Source organism: Ciona intestinalis, chromosome 14 (assembly GCF_000224145.3).
Source record: "Ciona intestinalis chromosome 14, KH, whole genome shotgun sequence".
Classification (NCBI taxonomy): Eukaryota; Metazoa; Chordata; class Ascidiacea; order Phlebobranchia; family Cionidae; genus Ciona; species Ciona intestinalis.
In genome coordinates this window covers 3,624,087-3,645,007 of record NC_020179.2, presented here as the reverse complement: position 1 = coordinate 3,645,007, position 20,921 = coordinate 3,624,087, and the positions used below count along the sequence as shown (strand labels likewise).

Sequence of the window (20,921 nt, the reverse complement as noted above, 5' to 3'; positions counted from 1 at the left end):
CACACGCCTAGTTACTTAGTATTTCGACTTCATGGATGAACGCAGATTCCCCCTTTTGAAGTTAAACTTCTCTTTCAAATATGAAACGGTTCATGTGCTATGTATAGGCCACGCAGCAGGTGCAACTCAAATCCTTAATAATTCACTAACTTAGTATTCACTAATACTGTACGACTACACATGCAAAACGTTTATATCTTTTTTGTAAAATGTATTTAAGAAAGAACATTCAAAGAATTATAAAATCGCATCCTAACGACCCCGATATAGACCGTTGTTAATCCTTTAAAACACGATCAGGATATTATGTGCTAGTGTCTCGTCTTTCCCCACCTTACTATACCTCGAAATGTTTCTAAATAAAATATCTTGCTTTTTGCGAGACTGGGATCAAGGTATATTTTAAACTAACATAAGAAACCAATAAGAAGCAATGACTAATCGCATCTGATTCGACGCAATTAAACGTTATACCCATATGTGTTGTGTATTTAACTTGAATAAAAAACGCAAATGGTTTACGGGTTCCGGCTGGAGCATTGTACGCTCTTGTTATCTTTCATATCTTTGTTTCGAGGTCTGAAAAACACGTTATATTAACCAACGTTATAGTAAAAGCATAAAAACTACAATATTACCTTACAGCGAAGTCGTCATACTTGCTCTGTAGAATATACTTGCTCTATAGAAGTAACAAAATATTAACACATATTGTAGGGTAGGGGAAGATCGGACACCTTCTTATTATATCTTTTCGTCCTATTTGGTAATAAACAAAAAACAGTCAAAGAATTATAAAATGCATCCTTACGACTTTCATATACCGTTGTTAATTGTTTAAAATACGATCAGGATATTTGGATATTATGTGCTGAAGGCGTCCTCCCGTCTTTCCCTATCCTGCTATACTTTTATCGTCTTTCGCGCTTTGCTATTTTGACTTTGACAACAATAATATGAATATTTCAGCAGTTTAAAACACCGCATGTGTTTATAATGACAAGCTCGATAAGCGCTACTATATTTGATCGTCCTATTCTGCTGCCAACTTATTTCTTATTTATGCCACGGGAGCGTGGCTGATGTTGCAACTTTATTAATAGGATCTCAATTTAAAATTACTAGCTGAGTACATATACCTCTTGTGCAGTATAGCATGATATGTATTATGGAATAGACTATATTTGTAGAGTATCATTTTCAATAGATATAGTAGGGTGGGGGAAGATGGGACACCTTTTCATTCTATTTTCTCGTACATTTTGGTAGCAAACAAAGAACATTTTAGGAATTATAAAACTTTGTTCTCGCGACTTTTATAGACCGTTGTTAATTGTTTAAAACACGATCAGCATATTTATATATTTTGTGCTAAAGGTGTCCCATCTTCCCCCACCCCACTATATATTTGGTTTTAATAATCGGATTATAAGGCGAGAGCTAAGTTCTGTATGAGATATATATTACTTATAATTAGTCTAATTAGCGTATATATTGATGAGTCTACAACGCCCTATAGCTTACAACCCAGTATATTGATATATAGTAGGGTGGGAGAAGATGGGACACCTTTAGCCCATAATAACCAAATATTCAGATCGTGTTTTAAGCAATTAACAACGGTATATGGGAGGATACGGTTTTATATTTATTTGAATTTTCTTTGTTTGCTACCAAATGTGACGAGAAAATAGAATGAAAATGTGTCCCATCTTCCCCCACCCTACTATACAACGGAATAATTAGAAAGATAGTGTTTTCCCTCAGTACCGATATGAAAGCATGGTTGGTTTGGCTTGTTGTAACCAATTGGATCTCTAGATCTTCGCCTCTATTATGCTGGAAGTGTCATGCAAGAAACCAAAGGGAATGTAACCGCATCGGGACACCACAAGTATGTCACAGCAATCAGGTATATTATTTTGATAGGAAAAATAAATATAGTATGGTGGGGGAAGATGGGACACCTTTATCGCTTAATATCTGAATATCCTGATGATATTTTAAACAATTAACAACGGTATATAGGAGTCGTGGGGATACGGTTTTATAATTCCTTGAATGTTCTTGGTTTACAAATCTTCTCCCACCCTACTATATTGTAGGGTGAGGGAAAGATGGGACGCTTTTTATTCCGTTTTCTACTTCCTTTGGTAGTAAACAAGAACATTTAAAAAATTGTAAAGCGTAAACGTGACTATCATAAACCGCTGTGAATTGTTCAAAACACGATCAGGGTATTTAAATATTATGTGCTCAAGGTGTCCCATCTTACCCTATGGTACAATATAAATAAATGCACGTTTCCCAAACTACTCAGTAGCTGATATTAGTATTCCTTTTTGAGCGATTTTATTTTATAAGACGTTCTTGTGCATAAAATGAAATTGCTCTTTAATGCGAGGACGCGTCATTTCATCAAATATTAAACGGTTGGCCACTGAATGCTCTGTTGGCGTTTTGAGGTATTGTAGGAGATAAGAGAGAACTTTGAGCAGAATATCAAAGTTCATTGATGTAACTTTTACAGGCGTGTGTTACCGAATGGAGAGAAGAGAATGGAATTACAATCATGACGAAAAGGTGCAAGCAGAAAGAAGTATGTCAAAGAATGCAGAGTCAAAATAGACAAAGATGTAAAGCATATAGGTAAACTGATACACTTAACTCTATACCTTAAACTGACTTATTATTTGACGTCTGGTAAAATATCACCAGTAAAAGATTTATTGAATGCAACTTACTTATCCTAACATGGAGGGCAACGACGCTGTTATAACAGGGGTGTTCTGTTTATAACACCTTATGCCCGATTACCTATGTTTCATCGATTTGTTTCCGTATACCGATTCCTTAATAAAACGACATCGTTTTAGAAGGGGGTTAAACCCTAGCATATGTTTCGACTGCTGCTGGGAGAAAAGCAACTGTAACCGGGATCGAATCCCACCCCATACAACATCACGGCCAACTGATACACCAACCACTGTAGCTACCAGTACAACTTTTTCAACTCCGATCACAACCGGGAAGATAGAACCTTCGCTGTCATTACTGGTACCAACATCAAAAACGGATTCCATTTTGCCCACAACGTTTTACCCGGCATTGGTAAACCGACCGAGAACTACCTGCTGTGTTTGCACTCGTGCCGGGGAGCCTAACACGAGACCGGTCGAAGCAGCTTTGCTAATTGTGGAACCAGACTTTGACGAATGGAGAAATTATAGTTAATAAAATACCTACGAAATGTTACGAGAATGCAAATAGTTACCAAAGGAAACATTATATGCTTGTAAAGTGTTGGCGCATATACATCGTAAACCATTCGAACGCTTTTAGTCGTAAAAACGCCCAAATAATTTTCGTATGTCGACATTTTCACAAAAATGACAGGTAGTAAAAAGAGAATATAAAAACAAAGGAAGCTTTTCTATTCATGTTCGAACGTCTTCCAACTTAATTTCTTTTCCGTCCACAAAAAGTTGTTTTCCGTACCATCTTACACCCTTGCCCTCCCTTTCGGCTTTCCGGGCAATTTCTTTTAGTTGAAATTTGATTGATTTTTGAAAGTCGGTGAGATCGTCTTCGATCTCCATAGATTTAGGAAGTGATTTTCGTTTGTGGGCAACTCTCGACTTTTCTTTCCACCGAGAGAACTTTACAAGAACTGGCCTTAAGGTGGGAGCACAGAGTAAAAACAAAATTTCTATATTCAAATGGAATGCGTTTCGTCTGGCCTATCAGCATAGGTCCTCTATAGGGCGGGGAAGATGGGACACCTTTTTATCCTATACTCTTGTTCATTTGGTAGTAAACAAAGAATATTCAAAGAATTATAAAACCGTATCTCACGACTCCTATAGCCCGTTGTTAATTGTTTAAAAGACGTTCAGGATATTTGGATAATGTGCTAAAGGTGTCCCGTATATTCCCCAACCTAATATATATATGTCCATACATATAACTGTCTGATAGGCTTGTTCATGCATGTTATACCTCGGTCTAACACCTTCGTCGATTCTTTTTGCTGATTCAATCCCTCGACCCCCAATTGTGATTCCCATCTTCCTCTCAATGATCTCAGAAACCAAAGATAAAAGATCTTGGTCCTCTCGCTCTGGGATCCCTAGAAAACGAAGGTTGTACCTCCGCGACTGCTGGTCCAGGATTTCGATCTGACGATCCTGAGATCGCATTACGGACATTGTTTTGTTGACGTCAGAGGCAAATCGGTCATGCATGACGGAAAGTCTGAGCTGTTCTTCCTTTATAAGTTCAACCCGATCAAACATTGAAGAAATCTGTGATATATTATAGTAGGCTTGGGTAAAATGGCACATGTTTTTTTTTACTTATGTTACGTCCCCTTTAGTTGTAAAGAATTACAGAATTATACAACCGTATTCTCACGACTCCCATGGACCGCTGTTAATTGTTTACACCGCGAATAAGATATTTGGGTATTATGTGCCAAAGGTGTCTCATCTTACCCAAGAGTACTTCATACGTTGTCTAATATAAGATTAACGGTAATGCTGGTAGGAATTACAGATGCAAACATCGCTTTAAATCGTATAGCAATGTCACAAATACAGTTAACAAACGACACTTCGTAGACACATAAACGTACAAGCAACAACATATATAGTTTTGTTGTGAAGAAAAAAATAAGTAAAACAGCCATTTTTGGGCTCATCTGGTGGACTAACGTTTTATAAACCAACAAAACATTTACCATAATGCCCTGTAGAAAAAAAATAACAGAAAATGTAATTAACCTGTTCAGTTAGAACCCGCTGTCTGTCGAAAATGAAAACCACCGAAAGAGCAAATATCACAACAGCCAGTAATGCTGGTCTGAACAATCCGGGCATAATATCTGCCAACTTATATAACTGGCAACCAAAACTTTTCAACTTGCTAATTTTGCTACTAAGTCGCCATTTAAAGTTTTATCTACTGATGTATTCGCTGCAGTTCAAGTTTTATAACAGGAGCACACATTCTGAATAACATACTGTTGATAATTTGATTTTACAACAGCGTCGTACACACTTTGCCCCGGGCGGTTTATCAAGTAAATGTATACTTACACCATATAGAAATCTTATAAAGTAGTACGCTATGGGGAGATATTTACCCAAGACGAAAGTTACTTTCTAAATATAGTAACATGTAACGCGCAAACCCTTCAAGTCAAATGATCATTATACTACAGTGGCAAATTTAAATTGAGTGATTGTATTCCGTAGGTGACATTTGTGAATACGCAAATATAGTTTAGACGTCTAATGGTCACACAATACGTAAGCACGCTATCGCGTTTCGTGTATATAGTAGCCAATATATGCCTGCATAAGAATTCGTAACTCTGTTCATGCTTTTAAATTGTCTGTTAGAAAATAGATGCATAACTAAATTTAATTCTTTAATACGTATTAAGTGCATATTAGTGTATCGTAAGTCTTTTTAGAATAAGGTCTATAGTTAAAACAGCATTAACATTCTATCAAGCAAAGGTCACGAAACGTAATGAGTTTTATCGCTTCTAAAATAAACAACGTGATTTCTCGTCGTTATTTTGGTTTAAATGGGAATTGCTTACAATCATAAATTACTTCATTAGGTAAATAATATGCAACCAAGTGTTAAATAAAGCAATGAACGTGCTATAAAATGGGTTAATATGATGTTGTATACGATTTGAATGTACTGAGTTATGTAGTATTGCATATATGGTAGCCATAAAACTGCTGAGTGAAATGAATTAGTTTTTATTAAGTGTTTAATGCTTGATTAATGTATTATAAATTGTGGTTATACTCTACAAGTTTTATCGAGACCTAACTTGTGTTTTATTATCCAGCATAAAAACAAGCAATAGCTGGTCACCGTAAACAAATAATGTCATTTCGCGCTGAGACAACACATTCGTTGGCATACAGTGGGTCGTGTGTGATAGTTTCGTTAAGAGTGTTCAGATTGTTTGACCCGCATTCCTAACTTCGTGGGTAAATTTAATAAAACAAAATTCTCGCTGGTGCTGGGATAAATAACGAGACATGTATGTGCTTGAAAGTATACGACGCGTTAGCAGTCTGGCGTCGTTCAAACAAAATGAAGGCTGCAATGTTGGAAGCTAACAAGGTGATTGACAGCTCAGTGTTACTCGTGCCTCACGCTGGAGATAAGAATTGGTGACGCCCAGTGAAGACCAAATACAGTGGCGAGCAACGTATGAGTTGTCCGGTGTATTGTGTTTGTAATGATATTGATTTCTAAAATTGTAAAGGTAAGGGGTTGGTCTATCCGCTAATTAATCGGTTTAGCTTTGCCAGGTTGCTCGTTAGAATGAACGGTGCGTTTTCTGATAGGGCATCGAGTGTCTGTTTGGAACACTGCGGGATGTATAGGCCAGCATTCCCCGAGAGAGAACTGTCGGCTTCCCCGAGCTCTGAGGCGGTTGGTGCTAGCACTTCATGTGCACCTGGGTATGGTAATACTTCATACCAACATAAGTCGCAAAGGGATTACGAAAACAATCATATGCAGCAGTGGCAGCATGAACAACACCGAGGGGAAAATTATTCAAGTGCTGGTAGCTACCAAGCCGAACAAGGCGCTTGTATTTTCGAGGACTCTTATTGGCACTACCCTGAAGAGGGTAGGGTCGGGGAGCAACGACAAAGTCCTCCGGAAGAAGTGGCTCTGAATCTAACTGGGTTTCAGGAAAACGCGGGACCCGCATACTTTTCTAGAGAACAAAAGGTAACGCACCGTGCCAGTAATCCTAGAGGTCATGGTCCTTTAACTTCAACCAGCTGCTCGGAAGATTTTGCTCGACAATGGCAAAAGCAAAGCTTCCAAGGTCCTCCGGACTTGCCTGACTATCAGTCTCAAACCCGATCCCCGGATGTTGCGCTTCCGAGATCTTGTATACATGATTGTAGTTTCAGCGGCTACGTAGCCGGAAAGTTGCCAGCCGTCGGCCACCCCGGGAAAAAAGAAGCGCTTGCCGGGACTTCAAGTGTCAAATTCCAGTGGATGAAAAATACGCGCTCCCATCATTTAGAGTGGAAAGCACAATGGCAAAGAGGTGGGTTGATAAAATATTAAATAAGGACAGGAAAGTAGATAATATATAATAAAAATTTAAAAATGGCGGCTCTAAAACACTCGCTGTAATATGCGTACTTTTAAATTAACATGAGCTGCTGGATCTGTTCATTCAGTCCATTTTGTTAATTGCGCTCACAGTAAAGCGCACTTGTAATGCATAAATTGTATATTATAGTAGGTTGAAGTAGGATGGCTCCATGTGTTTTAGTTTACGGTCGCATTAAGTAGCACATATTTACAGAACTATACAGCCTCTCCTACGTCTCTAAAAGAACGTTAATAATTGTAAAAACACGATTAGGAAACATCGGATAGGCCGTGCTGTGCCAACGGTATCCATTTTACCCCACATTATTATATATTAATCTTTAAATACATAGAATCAGTTGCAGTCCCGTTTTGGCGTAATGTTCTAACTCTGGCTTGAATCTTGAGTTGTAATTCACTTAAATATTGAAACTGACAACTATAGAATAATTATAATTTGGTACGAAACAACACAATAATTATTATACGTTTAGGTATAGGCAATAATCCAGCTAAGCTCAATGGTTTGTTAAGTTATGGTACGCCAGGGCCCTCTATATATTTAAAAATGTATTGGTTTTCCGTTTACATTAATAGTGTAATTAAGTAGGGTGGGCGAAGATGGGTTACCTTTTCATTCAATTTTCTCGTGAACAAACAACATTCAAATAATTAAAAAAAACGCATCCTCAGGTCTCCCACAGACCGTTGTTAGTTGTTTAAAAACATGATCTTGGATATTATGTGCTAAAGGTTTCCAATCTTACCCCACAGTACTATATTTTCATAGCTTGTTTTACTAAATAGGATATTAGATTTAATTCTATGCGCCAAGTACCAACCTACACACATAATATTCTCGAACAAACTGTGTTGTTGTGCTTAGGGAACATTTAACAATATACTGTTTTATTTTCCCATCCTATAAAAATAGATTGGGTTTATTACGCATGAGGTAAACGTACCTTCGTATTCAAGGGAATCTTAGTTCAAAGTTATGAAACAATAAAAAACTAAACGGCAATTCATTAAAAATATACACACTGAGGGATTGCATCTGCATTTGGTGATAGACTTTTGTTAGTGCTATGTATATGATAACCCTCGTATAGCATAAGGTTCGGGTAAGATGGTCTATTTTTTTCAATCTCTTTTTTCGTCTTATTTGGTATAGAGGAAATTTAAAGAATTGTAAAACCGTATCCTCACGACTTCTATAGACCGTTGCTAATTGTTTAAAACACGATCAGAACATTTAGATATAATGCGCAAAACGTGTCCCGTATTCCCCCATCCTATTGTATATTAGTTTGAGGTGAAATAGCCCATATTTTAGTCCTTTTTATTTTCACATTTGGTAGTAAATAAATAATATTTACGGGACAACTTTAAACTGTTGCCATACGACTCAAATTGTGCGTATTTTTTTGTTAAATAAACGATTAGAAAATAATAAACACGATGTGCTATAATAACCATCTTACCCCACAGCACTAAATACGGTTTAAAAGCAAAGGTAGAGTTAACATTGAAATTTATACACGACAACTATGTCTCGATAAATTATGCGATATGTCTGTGCGATGTAATTTATAGGTAATAAAAAAGTCAGATTTAAAAGTGACTTTGTCGTTTATTGCTCTGTGTGACATGAAATGCTACTTTAGCAAACTGAAACATGATTCGGTGTTTAAAACACCTGTATAGTTCGGTGGGGGAAGACGGAAACCTTTAACACATAATGTCCAAATATCCTGACCGTGTTTTAAACAATTAACAACGTTCTATGGAAGTCGTAAAGATATGGTTTTATAATTCTTTAAATGTTTTTTTGTCCACCACCAAATAGGACGAGAAAATACAATGAAAAATTGTCACGTTCGCATCACCCCTATACTATATATCTTTTGCCGTATAATAATGTGTAGACTTCAGTTTGCATGAACGCAGCGGACTTCGAATTTGGGTTTTGGTAATTCAACAGTTCTTTATTGAAATTTTCACCTTGTACCGAGTTTTTCAAGTAGAAAATTTTAAACCGATTTTCGCGATAACAACCGATTTTAAATTTCGTTTAAATTGTCTGAGCGAAATGATGTGACATGCATATATGTTACTGGAATAAATGTAAAGTCTTGAAGTAACCATAACTGATATAATTCTAAACATTTCCCGGTAGTTTCTTACGGTTACCAAAAGACAGACGATTGAACTGCATATCCGTATAGTTGTTTACTGTTAGAAGTTATTAAGATAAAAGAAATTAAAATTTTTATTTATCTCTTCGAAAACGGATACAAAAAGATCAGATTAATTAAAACAGCGAAAAGAAAGGAAATTAGCAACAAAGCGACAGTCGGTAACGCTACAGTAAAACGAAAAGTGTCGAATAAAAGCGTTGCTACTGATCAATAAATATTCTTCTTAAGGCGTAATTATTCATTTCTTTTCGATGCAAAGATATACGAGAACGGGAATACAAAAGCAAGCTTGAATAAATTTTACTCACTATTTTGCAGGTATAACTATCTGACGTATAGTTAAACACTGTAGCAACTTTATAGGTTAAGTTGTTTCGTAAACGGCCATTCCAAAAGTTGTGATATATATAAAATCCGCATTGGGGTTATTTATGAAAATTAAGTTTAAATATTAGTTATGCGCTCTTGGTATTTAGAAGCAGGGTGTTTTTTCACCAAACACAATAAAATGTAAGGGATCTACAGCCAAAGTTTTAGCACATAATAACATAACATATATATTTGATTTATCTCTTCGAATACAGTAACAAAGATCCGACTAATTAAAACAGCGAAGAAAAGGTAATTAGAAACAAAACGAAGCCATTAAAATCAAAATACGGGTTAAAATCTTGAGTAACGTAACATCATTTTTAGGTATCTTTTTAAATACTAAAACGAGATCCAGTAAATAAAAGAGCAAAAAGAAGTGAATCAGCAGCAAAACGTAAGCCGTAAAATCACGCTCCGGGTAAAATTTGTTTTTAATTGGAAAGACGCAACAAAGTTACATTACAAACCCTAGACCACACATGTGGGCGATTTGAGCGGTCACTTTGTCCTCGCAGACATATCAGATAAACACAAGTTACAATCGAGATAAGAAATATAAGGGGCGGTACTTTTAAAGTTTTCAAGCTGGCGGTCGGTCAGCGACGACAGGTTAACCGATATTTAACAATTTAATAAGATTTATTGCGCTTATCAAAGCAAGAAATGAATAAAGCGTCAACATTTTTAGGGGAACCTTTAGAAAAAATGGCCGCCGCGGTGATGGTGCACCATTTTTAATAAGCTTCATATGCCAAGGGAAATAAATATTAATATTACGTTTGAAACGTAGGATTCACACAGGTAATTTTTGACAGTTGCAGAAATACATAAACACCAAATTAAAAACGCTTGTAAAATAGTTTATTTGTGAAAGAAGTTCCGATATACTTAAATGGCCATTTTTTTGAGTGGAAATAACTGGGAAGTCTAAGAATGTGTTAAACTAGTTGCGAATGGCCATTTAAACAAGCGACTGCATTATTATAGGATGAGTTCTCACGCAAAATGTCCAGTTATCACTTGTTTTGTTGACTTAACTGACCAAGAACATACAGGTCACTGATTAGGTTTATGAACTTTTATCTTCCTTTCATGTAATTGATATTTAAGCAACAAACACGCTTACGCAATTACGATCATATTGCATACTCATTACTTGCCTTTTACAAAAGTTTTATAAAAAAAAAACAGTTTAAATTTTTAAGACGTGGGAATTGTTGGTCAGAATATAGCATGTTATTTTAATGTCAGTTTGGTAAGAATCGTTATCGTTTTACGTAGACGTTCCCACAGTCTGTTTACGTTGTAAGGTGTTACTGAACTCCCATGCCAGCCACCGTAGTCGAATCAAATGCTTGCTTTGAATTCAAGTCCGTTAGATAAGCGCGAGAGGCGACGAAGGATAGAAAACTGTCATCGTCGCTTCAAGACCTCCGGGAAAGATATCAAGTCTAAACTAGGGGGGTAAGAGCGACCGAATTTCAAAACGAATTGCAAATAAAATATTTTCAACGAAGTAATATAAACTACAAGATTAGGACATTTTAGTTAGGCGAAATACTTTTTACAACCAATTAATATAAAAATCTGAACTAAAGGGATGACAACGCTCAAATTAAAACACGCTTTTCCATATAAACTACATACAGATCATGGTGTACCAAATGAATTCTGCTAAGAGAATTTTAACGATCAATTTCTGTCTAAATCGAAACTATAAGAGATAACCGGTCATTTTTAAACACAATTTTCCACAAAAATTGAAAAAAAATATCCGAATTTTAAAATAATTTGCTTTTTTTCGTAAAATTTTTAATAAAAAAGGTGATTTTTGAAGAACTCTCGTCGAGATTTGGTGTAAACATGAAATACAAAACTATGTGTATGAGATTTGTACTTGAGCTGATCCAGACACGTTCTCTAATGGAACGTAGACGTAAGATTAGGTTTGGTATCTATCTGTTTGAAGGCTCTTCAACAGCTGTTTTTATCAATTACCGGTTATTGAAAGATGGGCTGAACGGAGATCAATTTAGATTATCAAACTTAGCGGTTTCGGGTGCGTTATGCAGCAATGACTGTTTTGGCGAATATAAGAGTATATGAAACACAGAAATACAACTGAATGAATGTAACTGGTCACAAGTCTTCAAGATTATTTAGTCGAAACATAATTAGAAAACATATTATTCAAAAAATAGAGGTTCAGGTATAGTGTTAAGTAGCATGTTTATATTCATTGGCCATGACTTTACAGAAGTTTGAAATTGTATCCGCCATTTTGTATTCGCTGTGATAAATGGGCACGCAGGGTGGCGACTCAGTTCATGATAACGCAGCGTAAACGGTGCGCAGTCTTTCGTGATGGGAGGGCCACCACATCATCGCTGGTGACACGAGAACGACAGCGGTTTAATGATTAAGCCGATCGAAATACGGTAGCTACACTACGTGTACTGCGACGTTAAGTGCTTATGTCCACAGCGGTGGTTATAATATTTGAAACGGCGGCGATTCTTACGAGTTACAGCCTTTTTGGCTGGTGGCCTTTATCTGAGCGTGTGACAAGTCGCTTATCGGGATGTTGATCAAGCTTTAATTCCGCTATTTGCCGAGGCGTTAGTGCGTTATGTTGGGGACTGACATGTAAACATTGGGTGGTCGGTTTGATACAAAGTTTAGGCGACTACTTTGTCGCTTATCGCTAAGGGTCGACAAGATCTGACGATCATAATCTCATTGATTTAAGATCTCTTTAACACATGAGACGCTTTATAGAAAGCAATTATTAATTAGAAAGTATAGTTCACGGTAGTCCTGGCCGTGAATATACACTTTATGGTAGTATGTTTTTTTTTATACAGATAGGGTATGAGAAGACGGGACACCTTTAGCACAAAGTATCAAAATCTCCTGATCGTTAACAAATATAAAGGTGTTCAGCCAGCCCCCGAAACCCTACTATACATTTTACTGACGTTTAAAAATGGGTTCAAACCAATGAATGCTTCTGAAATTTTCAAATTGTATAACCTTTAGTTTTATTCCTATGCGTATATAAATTAGACAACGCAGAAATTTCGTTGCAATCTACTGATTTTGATATCCATTTGTCAGTTACATGTTGTAACTTGGCAACGTGTAGCGTTGTGGCAATGTAAGATGACAGTCGTCTCACTATAGCGTATGGACCGTAAATCTTTTCTGATCTGCGATAACCATGTTTACTTGCTTGCGGAGTGAAAAGGACAGCCATTGGTCTGAGCATAACCCATATAACTTGATGAACAACGGGTCGGCCCTATTGATCAGTAGAAGTAAGATAAGGGCGACTTAATTAAACAAAAGTGAATTAGCCATCGAAACACTGTACACGTAGGGTAGATTACACACGTTATAGTAACTATTGAATTTCCACAGGATGGATCAAAATACAGATATTGTACTGTGGGGTAAGATGGTTATACACGTTACCCTATATTTAATAGTCGTGGTTTTAACAATTAACAACGCTTTTCAAAGTCGTTAGGATACGGTTTCGTTCTGTAATTATTCTTACCATACCAACTGCTTGGGTCGATAAATAGAGTAAGAACATGTACCTCTCTGTTCGATCCTACACAGTGAAATGGCATTACCATATACTGAGTTACATTTTTATTATGAAACCAACCTACTCCAATTGAAAATGATGTTTTCGATAGATTTTCGGTGATATATTTATGTATTTATAGGAATGTGCATGCTGGCGTATAGCAACGGGTAGTAATAACGCGGGCGTTCTGTTTCACACACCTTGTGCCCGCTTACGTGTATAAAGATTTTTTTTTGATTTTTCGTAATGAAAGGATGACTATTTAGACAAGGACAACTGAGTTTTAAAACAATAAACAAAGTGTTTTTTCCACATAGCAACTGGAGGCATCCCCGCGCAATTTCCCGAGGTGGATGAAAACAAAAGGACAAGGACAGCTTATACGAGATGGCAGCTTCTTGAACTGGAGAAAGAGTTTCACTTCAGTCGTTATATCTCAAGACCACGAAGGATAGAGTTAGCAGCGATGCTAAACTTAACTGAACGACATATAAAGATTTGGTTTCAAAACAGGTAGAATGGAGATTCATATGTTGTGTACTGTTGTATGAGTTAAACGTTTTTTTTTTGTATTGTCATATATAGTAGGTTGGGGTAAGGTCTATGTTTCTATTTTGTTTCTCCATTTTGGTAAAAAACAAAGAATATTTATCATTTTCTGAACCCTATCCTTACGAACTAAAAACAGGACTTTTATTTGTTAAAAATCCAATTAGGAAATACTGGATAAATAACGGTATTAATCATACCACACGGTACTACACCGATTATAAAACGGTGTGTTTCCGACATGTTTGTCTATTCGTGTTATTCGATTTTGACCCTTTCACCCATTGAAGCAATTACTTTGCAGACGAATGAAATGGAAAAAAGACCAAGCCGCCAACTCGAAGACAGGGAAAGTAAGAGACATTACGGCAGAGATACGAGACACTGCATGCGAACAAACAGCACCTCATGCGGTTGATATATCAGAAGTACCAGTACCGCTAGGCGACGCTAGAGCGCAAGTTTCAGACGAAACGACGGTTTTAAAATTGGATTCCAAAAATTTTTCGGACGGTGTTTCCAGTGCTAAGTCCAATAAAGAACATGATAGTTCTCAAACAAAGGGAAAACAATTTCCAACAACGGATATGGGCAACACTGAAACGAATATGACAGAAGAAAACAAGATTCCGTGAATACGCAAGGACCATTTTATTGCAGTAGAATAGTTAGTTAGACGTAGAGAATTGCTTCAAGCTTTTACAGTTCACTCACTCATGGCCCAGGTGTATAGTAGTTATTGAAATTTAACAACTTATAAGAAATTAACATAAAAGAAATAGAATTGCTTGCATCTTAACAAAAGAAACTTTTTTTGGATATTTGATAAATGAAAACATTGCATAAAGTTACAAACAGTTCTTTATTTTTATCTTTTTTATTGCGTTAGTTTATTTACCAAGCACAAAGTTCCGAAGTGTGTTTCTGCATTTGCATTAGTTTTCGCCTAAATATATTCATAGCGAAAGCATAGGCCTGTGATATTTGAAAACCTGTGGTATTTGAATGCCTGTGGTATTTGAAAACTCGAAAAAATAAGTAATAAAAATAAGTAATAAAGAAATAGGTATTTCACCGTAACTTAATAAATACCATGCTCTGTCTTACCCCCGCTATATATTAATGCCGAATCAGGAACAAGTTACTACATACGTGTATGTCAACAATATTTATTGACGTATGGGATTATACGAACGACAAAGAAGTCGTGAGGTGACTGTATATCATTGTAAAGCAGGACATAGCTACACACACATAAGATGGAAAGAAGGGATTAGAATAAGAATGAACAAAATATATAGTACTGTGGGGTAAGATGGGAAACTGGGATTCTGTGTGAGGCGACACATTTGTGTTAACTGATACGGTGGAGGTGGTTTTAGAATTTCTATCTTTGACTTTATTTAATATGGTTGTACGAATGTTTGACAGTTTAAAGTATTACGCTCAAGTTTTTCGGAAAAAGTCCACGACAGAAAATAATGAGTTAAAATAACACGTATATCCACGAGAGTTGTGTTATATTTAAAATATTAAGCAGCAGTTTAGTTCAAAACTTGCGTTGTTCATAACATGAGATTAGTTTTGATTGGCATGTACAGTAGGGGAGGGGAAGACGGGACACCTTATGAACATAATATCCAAATATCTTGTTTGTACCTTAAACAATTAACAACGGTCTATGGGAGTCGTGAGGATACGGTTTATAATTCTTTGAATGTTCTTTGTATACTACTAAATGGAACGAGAAAATAGAATGAAAAGGTGTCCCATCTTACCCCAACCTACTATATATAGTAGAGGTCGTGAGGGCTGTTGTTAAGCTGGGATTGGGGCATGACTTAGTTTATGGTCGAGTGATGGCAAGAAGTGGCTCGCCCTTTTTACTTTATTTATTTAAACAACATAGCGCAGGTACAGGGGGCGTGTCAGAAACGTCAAAGCTGTGTCGTGTGCAGATCTGCCATCGCAAGATAGTAAATGCATTGCAAAGGTTTGGAGACTTTTATAGTATAAAGTACTATAAAAGTAAGTTTTTCAACAAAAATATGATATTGCGCGTACTTGCATTTACGTAAACCATTTATCATTGTACTTGATAGGTACTATATAGCATATAAAAGTAACACTTTATTCCGTGTAATCAAATATCAACTCAGAATGGGAAAAGCCTTTTCCAGGTTGTTTGGGACAGAAGAAAAGAAATCTCCAAACGGTAAGTATAGGATAATTTCACACGATATATGGCGAAATCGTTGTTACAGACAATTGAAACGTATTTAGTTTACTACAACTATATTTTTACTTTGGAAATTTGGACAATTTTTTGTTGCATCCGTTAATTGGAGAATTAGTTTGCTTATAAAAGTGACAGGGGTTATAATACATAGACTATAACTCCGCATAAACTTGAAGGCATTGGCCACACGCGTGGAAATGTGATAACGTGTAACAGTAATCGAAAGTACCGTTTCCGTGTAAGAAGTTCGACAACTCGCAGTTCATAAATCACATCATTTATTGTTGTGCATCACATTCGGTCGTTTTACAACGCAAGACACAAATTCTACAAGGCGTTATTACGTAGCGAAAAGACGCCTGTTAGCACGCACGTATAAATAAATAGAAGCGTGCGAGTTGGTCTTTCAAAGTTTCTAAGCATGAACTGGATACCGCTGTTAGTAATGATTAGTGCAACCGTATGCGTCGTGAAACGACTTCAGGCTTTTATTTCTGACTAAGTTGAATGATTGCCCACAGAAATGTATATAAGTAATGCAGGCGTATACAGCTATACGTAGAACGCTATGTTGTGGCAGGAATACGTCAGGGTTTGATGACCACACTGAATCGACAACGGGACCACAGCAGGGTTGGTGGGGTTTGAAACGAAAGCAAGAAATAATAAGATAGATGGATGAAAATCTAGTTCGACTCCAGTAATAGCGAGGTGTCTTTAGATTTTAGAACGTATAGTTTCAGGCATACGCAGAATAAGGGTGTTTGGCTATAAAAGATGTAATGTTGAAACGTATAATGTTGTATTGCTACAGATGAAGTTAAATTTAAATGGAAACATTAGTTAGGCGAAAGGCGTTAACAAGAACGCACCGTGTTCATTAAGCCAAGCTGTCATGACATACGTGTACAAAATGGGAAATAATTGGAGCCTACGCGTTTTCCGTGTCCCTTTCAACTGTAGACTAATTGAGAATATAAAGGCCAACGCGGTGCCGCCAGCTATGACAGATTGGTCAGTTATAATGGACTTCAGGTAGTTAAAAGAATACAGGTTTGCGAGGTTTTCATCCCCTGGCCAAAGTAAACAATCAAATTGCTAGCGGAATGTCGGACTCTTGGCAATGGTGGTTTAACTGTGTGTGTAAAGCAGAAAATCAGACGCGTTCGACGCTCTTTTCAGTAAGTCGAAAATTAGACCTTTAAACACGAACGAACACGTTAGGACTCGCTTTGAAAGAAAGGGGCCTTGGTTCTGAATTGACCGCCGTGAACCGCAGCCAAATTCGAATTGTCATTCATTAGTGTATAAGTTGAATGAAATTAAATTCTGGCTATATAAGATCGCTGTCCGACTTGAGTTCGAAGCACACAGTGCGTGAATAGCGTTGGTATTACTGTCTACACGCATTTACTGGTGGGCGAAACTGTGTTGACTGTTCCGATCAAATGGAGCGAAACAGATTCATATACAGTTCTCCCAATTCGTTCAATGTCTTAAAATAACGACTGTGAGCATGATTTTACCTTTAAAATTGCAAAAGACAATAAAGCTAAGTGGTCGTGTTCAAAATCAGCTAGAAAACAGTCCGCTTCGTAATTTCAGAGGAATTTACGTGCGCAGTTAGATTGATGCATCACGTTATAATAGGTTGGTGGATTTTGGGTCGATTCGTAATGAATTTGCGCTGGCTTGCCCGGGCTTTTGGGATGTCAAAGCATATAAAGGGGAGCGGAAATAACTTAAGCATGTCGAACGATTCGTTTATTACGTTTGCGTGTTAAAATTTTCCAATTTCTGTCATGTATTTATAAAGCTATGGATACATAGGTATAGTTCAGTGGTATACCAGTAGCATAAACAACGTTGCGTTTTGATTCATAGCGCACAGGTCCGGCTTGTAATACAGGATATACGAAGGTTAAATAATCAATTCTGCGGAAGAGAATTAGTCATAAAACTGCGCAATTAAACCGGCCGATAGATATTGTGCAATTATACTTCAGTTCGTTTTGAATAGCCTAACATAATGTACCGACAAGTTTTCATACCTATACTGTTTTCTTTGTATAGTGGTTTGTATTATAGCAGTAGCGACAATTAAAGTAATAAAATGGGGAACTGTTTAAAATCATCTAAAAAGGAGACGATCACAACAACTAGTAAGTGCTGTTTTAATATAGTTTGTACCCAACACATAGAATACTAAGTCATATTACCGAGAACCTAACTGTTTACAATGATCTCAGCCCCCTGTGTTGTGATGACTGTCAGGTCTTGGTTGTCATAATTTTCTTGGTATTCGCAAACGCCATTTATAAAGACGTTTGTTTTACGTATATAGAGTACAAGGTAATAAAGCGAAAAACAACATCTGTATTTTTCTCGCTTGAAATTCTAAAATATTTTACACAAGAAAATATAGTAGGATGGGGAAGACGGAACACTTTATGCACATAAAAGCAAAATATTCTGAACGTGTTTTAAACAATTAACAACGGTTTATTGGAGTCGCGAGGATACGGTTTTATAATTTTTTGAATGTTCTTTGTTTACGACTAAATGGGACAAGACAATGGAATCTAAATGTGTAACATCTTCCCCCACCCTACTATATATACATTATGTTTTGCCTTAAGCTGAGGGTATAAACGGAACACACTGCATTTATGCGATTTTAATCTCATAGTTTTGGAAATAACATATTTTTCAAACCGCGAACTTAATAAACCGCGTCATGTTAAACCATTGTTTCAAAAGGTTTTACTCTCTATATTCAGTTTCATCCAATTTTCTCCTGAATCGTTCTTCAGGTTAATAGCCCGGCCTGTCCCGGAGTGGTTTCCGGTGTCCTGTGGCTTGAAATCGCCCAGCAAACAAAACAAATGCGAAAGTTACGATCGAAACGCTTGTAAAAGTAGAAATCTTTTCCTTAGTTAAGATTTTGATAGACATACGCTTTGACGAAAAATGTCAGCGTATTGGCGATTGCGCAATGTTAAGTTGTAATTATACACACCGTGTCGTGAATTCAACTTTTGTTCTCTTAGGTCAATAAACTTTCAGTTTCGCATTTCACTGTCCCAACCTTCTTAGCCATTGTAATGTCAACGTAGATTGTTATTAGCACACACGGCTATACACCAGAAATCGAATCTTAAGTGCTTATAACAGCGGCAATTATTTGTGCAGATGAGCCAAAGAATGAGGAAACGGTTGATGTTACACCACCGACTAAGGAAGAAGAAACTGTAACAGAAGAACCAAAAGGAGACGGGTCTCAATACGCTAAAGACATGCTGACAAAACACAACGAGAAGAGAGCGCTTCATTCGACCGCTGCTATGACGCTGAGCGTTAAGTTGTGCGAGGACGCACAGAAGTAAGACAAAACATCCAACAATTTGACCATGATTAAACTTGCGACTGCTTTATATAAACTATTGTTCAAACGCGTCTGTGCAACAATTGTCAGGAATACATTACAAAACGGACTGTACCCCCAGAATAATTACTCACAAAGTTACAAACGTGGTGACTCGTAAGCGGACACGAGATGTATATAATAGTGATCACCTGTGTTATGACGACTGTCGTTTTTTCGCCATGGGACGATATATATGTTACATTCATTTATTGTTATATTAAACCACAATTTAAATCTTTAACAAATGGTTTCTATAAATAGATGGGCCGATCATATTGCTGCGAAGAATGCTCTTGAGCATTGTAAGGATCGCGAAGGTGCAGGGGAGAACTTGGCTTGGAGTTCTGCTGAGTTGGGAGCAGATGCAGCGGTGGATATGTGGTACAATGAGTTAAAAGATTACGACTTCTCGCAACCAGGATTTAGTGGTTCGACAGGTAATGTAGATAATTACTTGTATTTGTAAATTATCACATTATAATTTGATAGATAGTTTTAACTCGTGATATGAATTTATAAGAAATGGCTTGTCATTGTAAGTAATATTGGGTGATAAATTTTAATTCATGGCTTGGTTCAGGTCATTTCACTCAAGTAGTATGGAAGGCCTCCACCGAGTTCGGGGCCGGATTTGCACAAGCTTCTGACGGTAGCACATACGTGGTTGGGAGATATTTACCTCCTGGAAATATGAACATGGCGGGGCAGTTCGAAGAAAATGTCCTTCCGCTTGCTTGAGAATGTTGTTAACTCTAAATGTATATTGCTCTTCGTATTGAATTAATGCTGCAGTGAAGCACCTACACGTTATATACTTATGAAATGTAACTGCAGCAATTTGGGCAGGGTGCCGCACAACCTATGTATCAGGGCCTATTGTGTAATCGCTAATGGTGAAAATGCTGTATAACGATGTTGTATTAACATAGTTTTATCTTTGTATTCCAAATTGACTCAGTGGTTACATGTGTTGTAGTGCTTTTATTTCAAATTCGATAAATAGTTATCGGCGCTTGCAGGCGTACCGCCGCCTAACGGACATTGCTCTGACCCGGTGGCCACTAAACGGGTTGTCGTATCGTGGGTGCCAGACCAACTCTGGCACAAATATAAGGTTCGATGGGGTACGCGTACCACACTGTACGTGTACACGATCTAACACATGTAGAGTTTTAAATCGACAATTTAACAAAGCAAACCACCATAGCATTATAATATATAGTAGGTGGGGGAATATGGAACATCGTTTCATTCTACTTTCCCTTTAACGAAAACTAGGCTACCACCAAATAACGTCAAAGCTTAGAAACGAACGAAAGCGGTTTCTTCGAGAATATGCAAGATATGTAGCACTTGTATGCCGCCGTTAAAGAAACAGAACTTCCAACT

The 20,921-nt window shown here is 37.0% G+C and overlaps 3 protein-coding genes and 1 long non-coding RNA gene across 7 annotated transcripts; 3 read left to right on the top strand and 1 right to left on the bottom strand.

Moving 5' to 3' along the window:
- Positions 1 to 1,727: 1,727 nt before the first annotated feature.
- Positions 1,728 to 3,415, top strand: LOC113474845. Its single transcript, XR_003396552.1, has 2 exons — positions 1,728 to 1,912; positions 2,531 to 3,415. It is a non-coding gene; the product is annotated as an uncharacterized LOC113474845 (long non-coding RNA).
- LOC100181609 lies at positions 3,314 to 5,031 on the bottom strand. Of its 2 annotated transcripts, none has more exons than XM_002128737.5 (3): positions 4,782 to 5,031; positions 4,000 to 4,304; positions 3,314 to 3,675 (listed from the first exon to the last, which is right to left on the bottom strand). In XM_002128737.5, the coding sequence occupies exons 1-3, from the start codon at positions 4,875 to 4,877 to the stop codon at positions 3,438 to 3,440; spliced, it is 639 nt and encodes a 212-aa protein (XP_002128773.1). In that variant the 5' UTR covers positions 4,878 to 5,031; the 3' UTR covers positions 3,314 to 3,437. The 2 variants fall into 2 exon arrangements, with proteins under 2 accessions (XP_002128773.1, XP_026693328.1); XM_026837527.1 differs by lacking the exon at positions 4,782 to 5,031 and adding an exon at positions 4,494 to 4,523.
- A 1,297-nt stretch (positions 5,032 to 6,328) lies between these two features.
- On the top strand, positions 6,329 to 14,836 carry ipf1 (transcription factor). 2 transcript variants are annotated; one of them, NM_001032501.1, is given in 4 exon segments: positions 6,329 to 7,099; positions 13,635 to 13,830; positions 14,171 to 14,274; positions 14,311 to 14,836. In NM_001032501.1, coding segments are annotated over 4 exon segments (1,236 nt in total). In that variant the 5' UTR covers positions 6,329 to 6,354; the 3' UTR covers positions 14,502 to 14,836.
- Positions 14,837 to 15,938: 1,102 nt separating this feature from the next.
- LOC100176958 (Golgi-associated plant pathogenesis-related protein 1) lies at positions 15,939 to 20,498 on the top strand. Of its 2 annotated transcripts, none has more exons than XM_026837549.1 (4): positions 15,939 to 16,081; positions 19,298 to 19,487; positions 19,794 to 19,969; positions 20,113 to 20,498. In XM_026837549.1, the coding sequence occupies exons 1-4, from the start codon at positions 16,027 to 16,029 to the stop codon at positions 20,268 to 20,270; spliced, it is 579 nt and encodes a 192-aa protein (XP_026693350.1). In that variant the 5' UTR covers positions 15,939 to 16,026; the 3' UTR covers positions 20,271 to 20,498. The 2 variants fall into 2 exon arrangements, with proteins under 2 accessions (XP_026693350.1, XP_002128928.1); XM_002128892.4 differs by lacking the exon at positions 15,939 to 16,081 and adding an exon at positions 18,131 to 18,267.
- The last annotated feature ends 423 nt before the right edge of the window (positions 20,499 to 20,921 follow it).

Coding starts and splice junctions, on each gene's coding strand:
- LOC100176958 (XM_026837549.1), top strand. CDS start 16,027: ATGGGAAAAGCCTTTTCCAGGTTGTTTGGGACAGAAGAAAAGAAATCT. Junction 16,082..19,297: donor AGAAAAGAAATCTCCAAACG/GTAAGTATAGGA, acceptor TTATTTGTGCAG/ATGAGCCAAAGAATGAGGAA. Junction 19,970..20,112: donor AGGATTTAGTGGTTCGACAG/GTAATGTAGATA, acceptor GGCTTGGTTCAG/GTCATTTCACTCAAGTAGTA.
- ipf1 (XM_009862510.2), top strand. CDS start 6,355: ATGAACGGTGCGTTTTCTGATAGGGCATCGAGTGTCTGTTTGGAACAC. Junction 7,100..13,634: donor GAAAGCACAATGGCAAAGAG/GTGGGTTGATAA, acceptor TTTTCCACATAG/CAACTGGAGGCATCCCCGCG. Junction 13,831..14,170: donor AAGATTTGGTTTCAAAACAG/GTAGAATGGAGA, acceptor ATTACTTTGCAG/ACGAATGAAATGGAAAAAAG.
- LOC100181609 (XM_002128737.5), bottom strand. CDS start 4,877: ATGCCCGGATTGTTCAGACCAGCATTACTGGCTGTTGTGATATTTGCT. Junction 4,305..4,781: donor AGCGGGTTCTAACTGAACAG/GTTAATTACATT, acceptor AATATATCACAG/ATTTCTTCAATGTTTGATCG. Junction 3,676..3,999: donor GACGAAGGTGTTAGACCGAG/GTATAACATGCA, acceptor TCCCACCTTAAG/GCCAGTTCTTGTAAAGTTCT.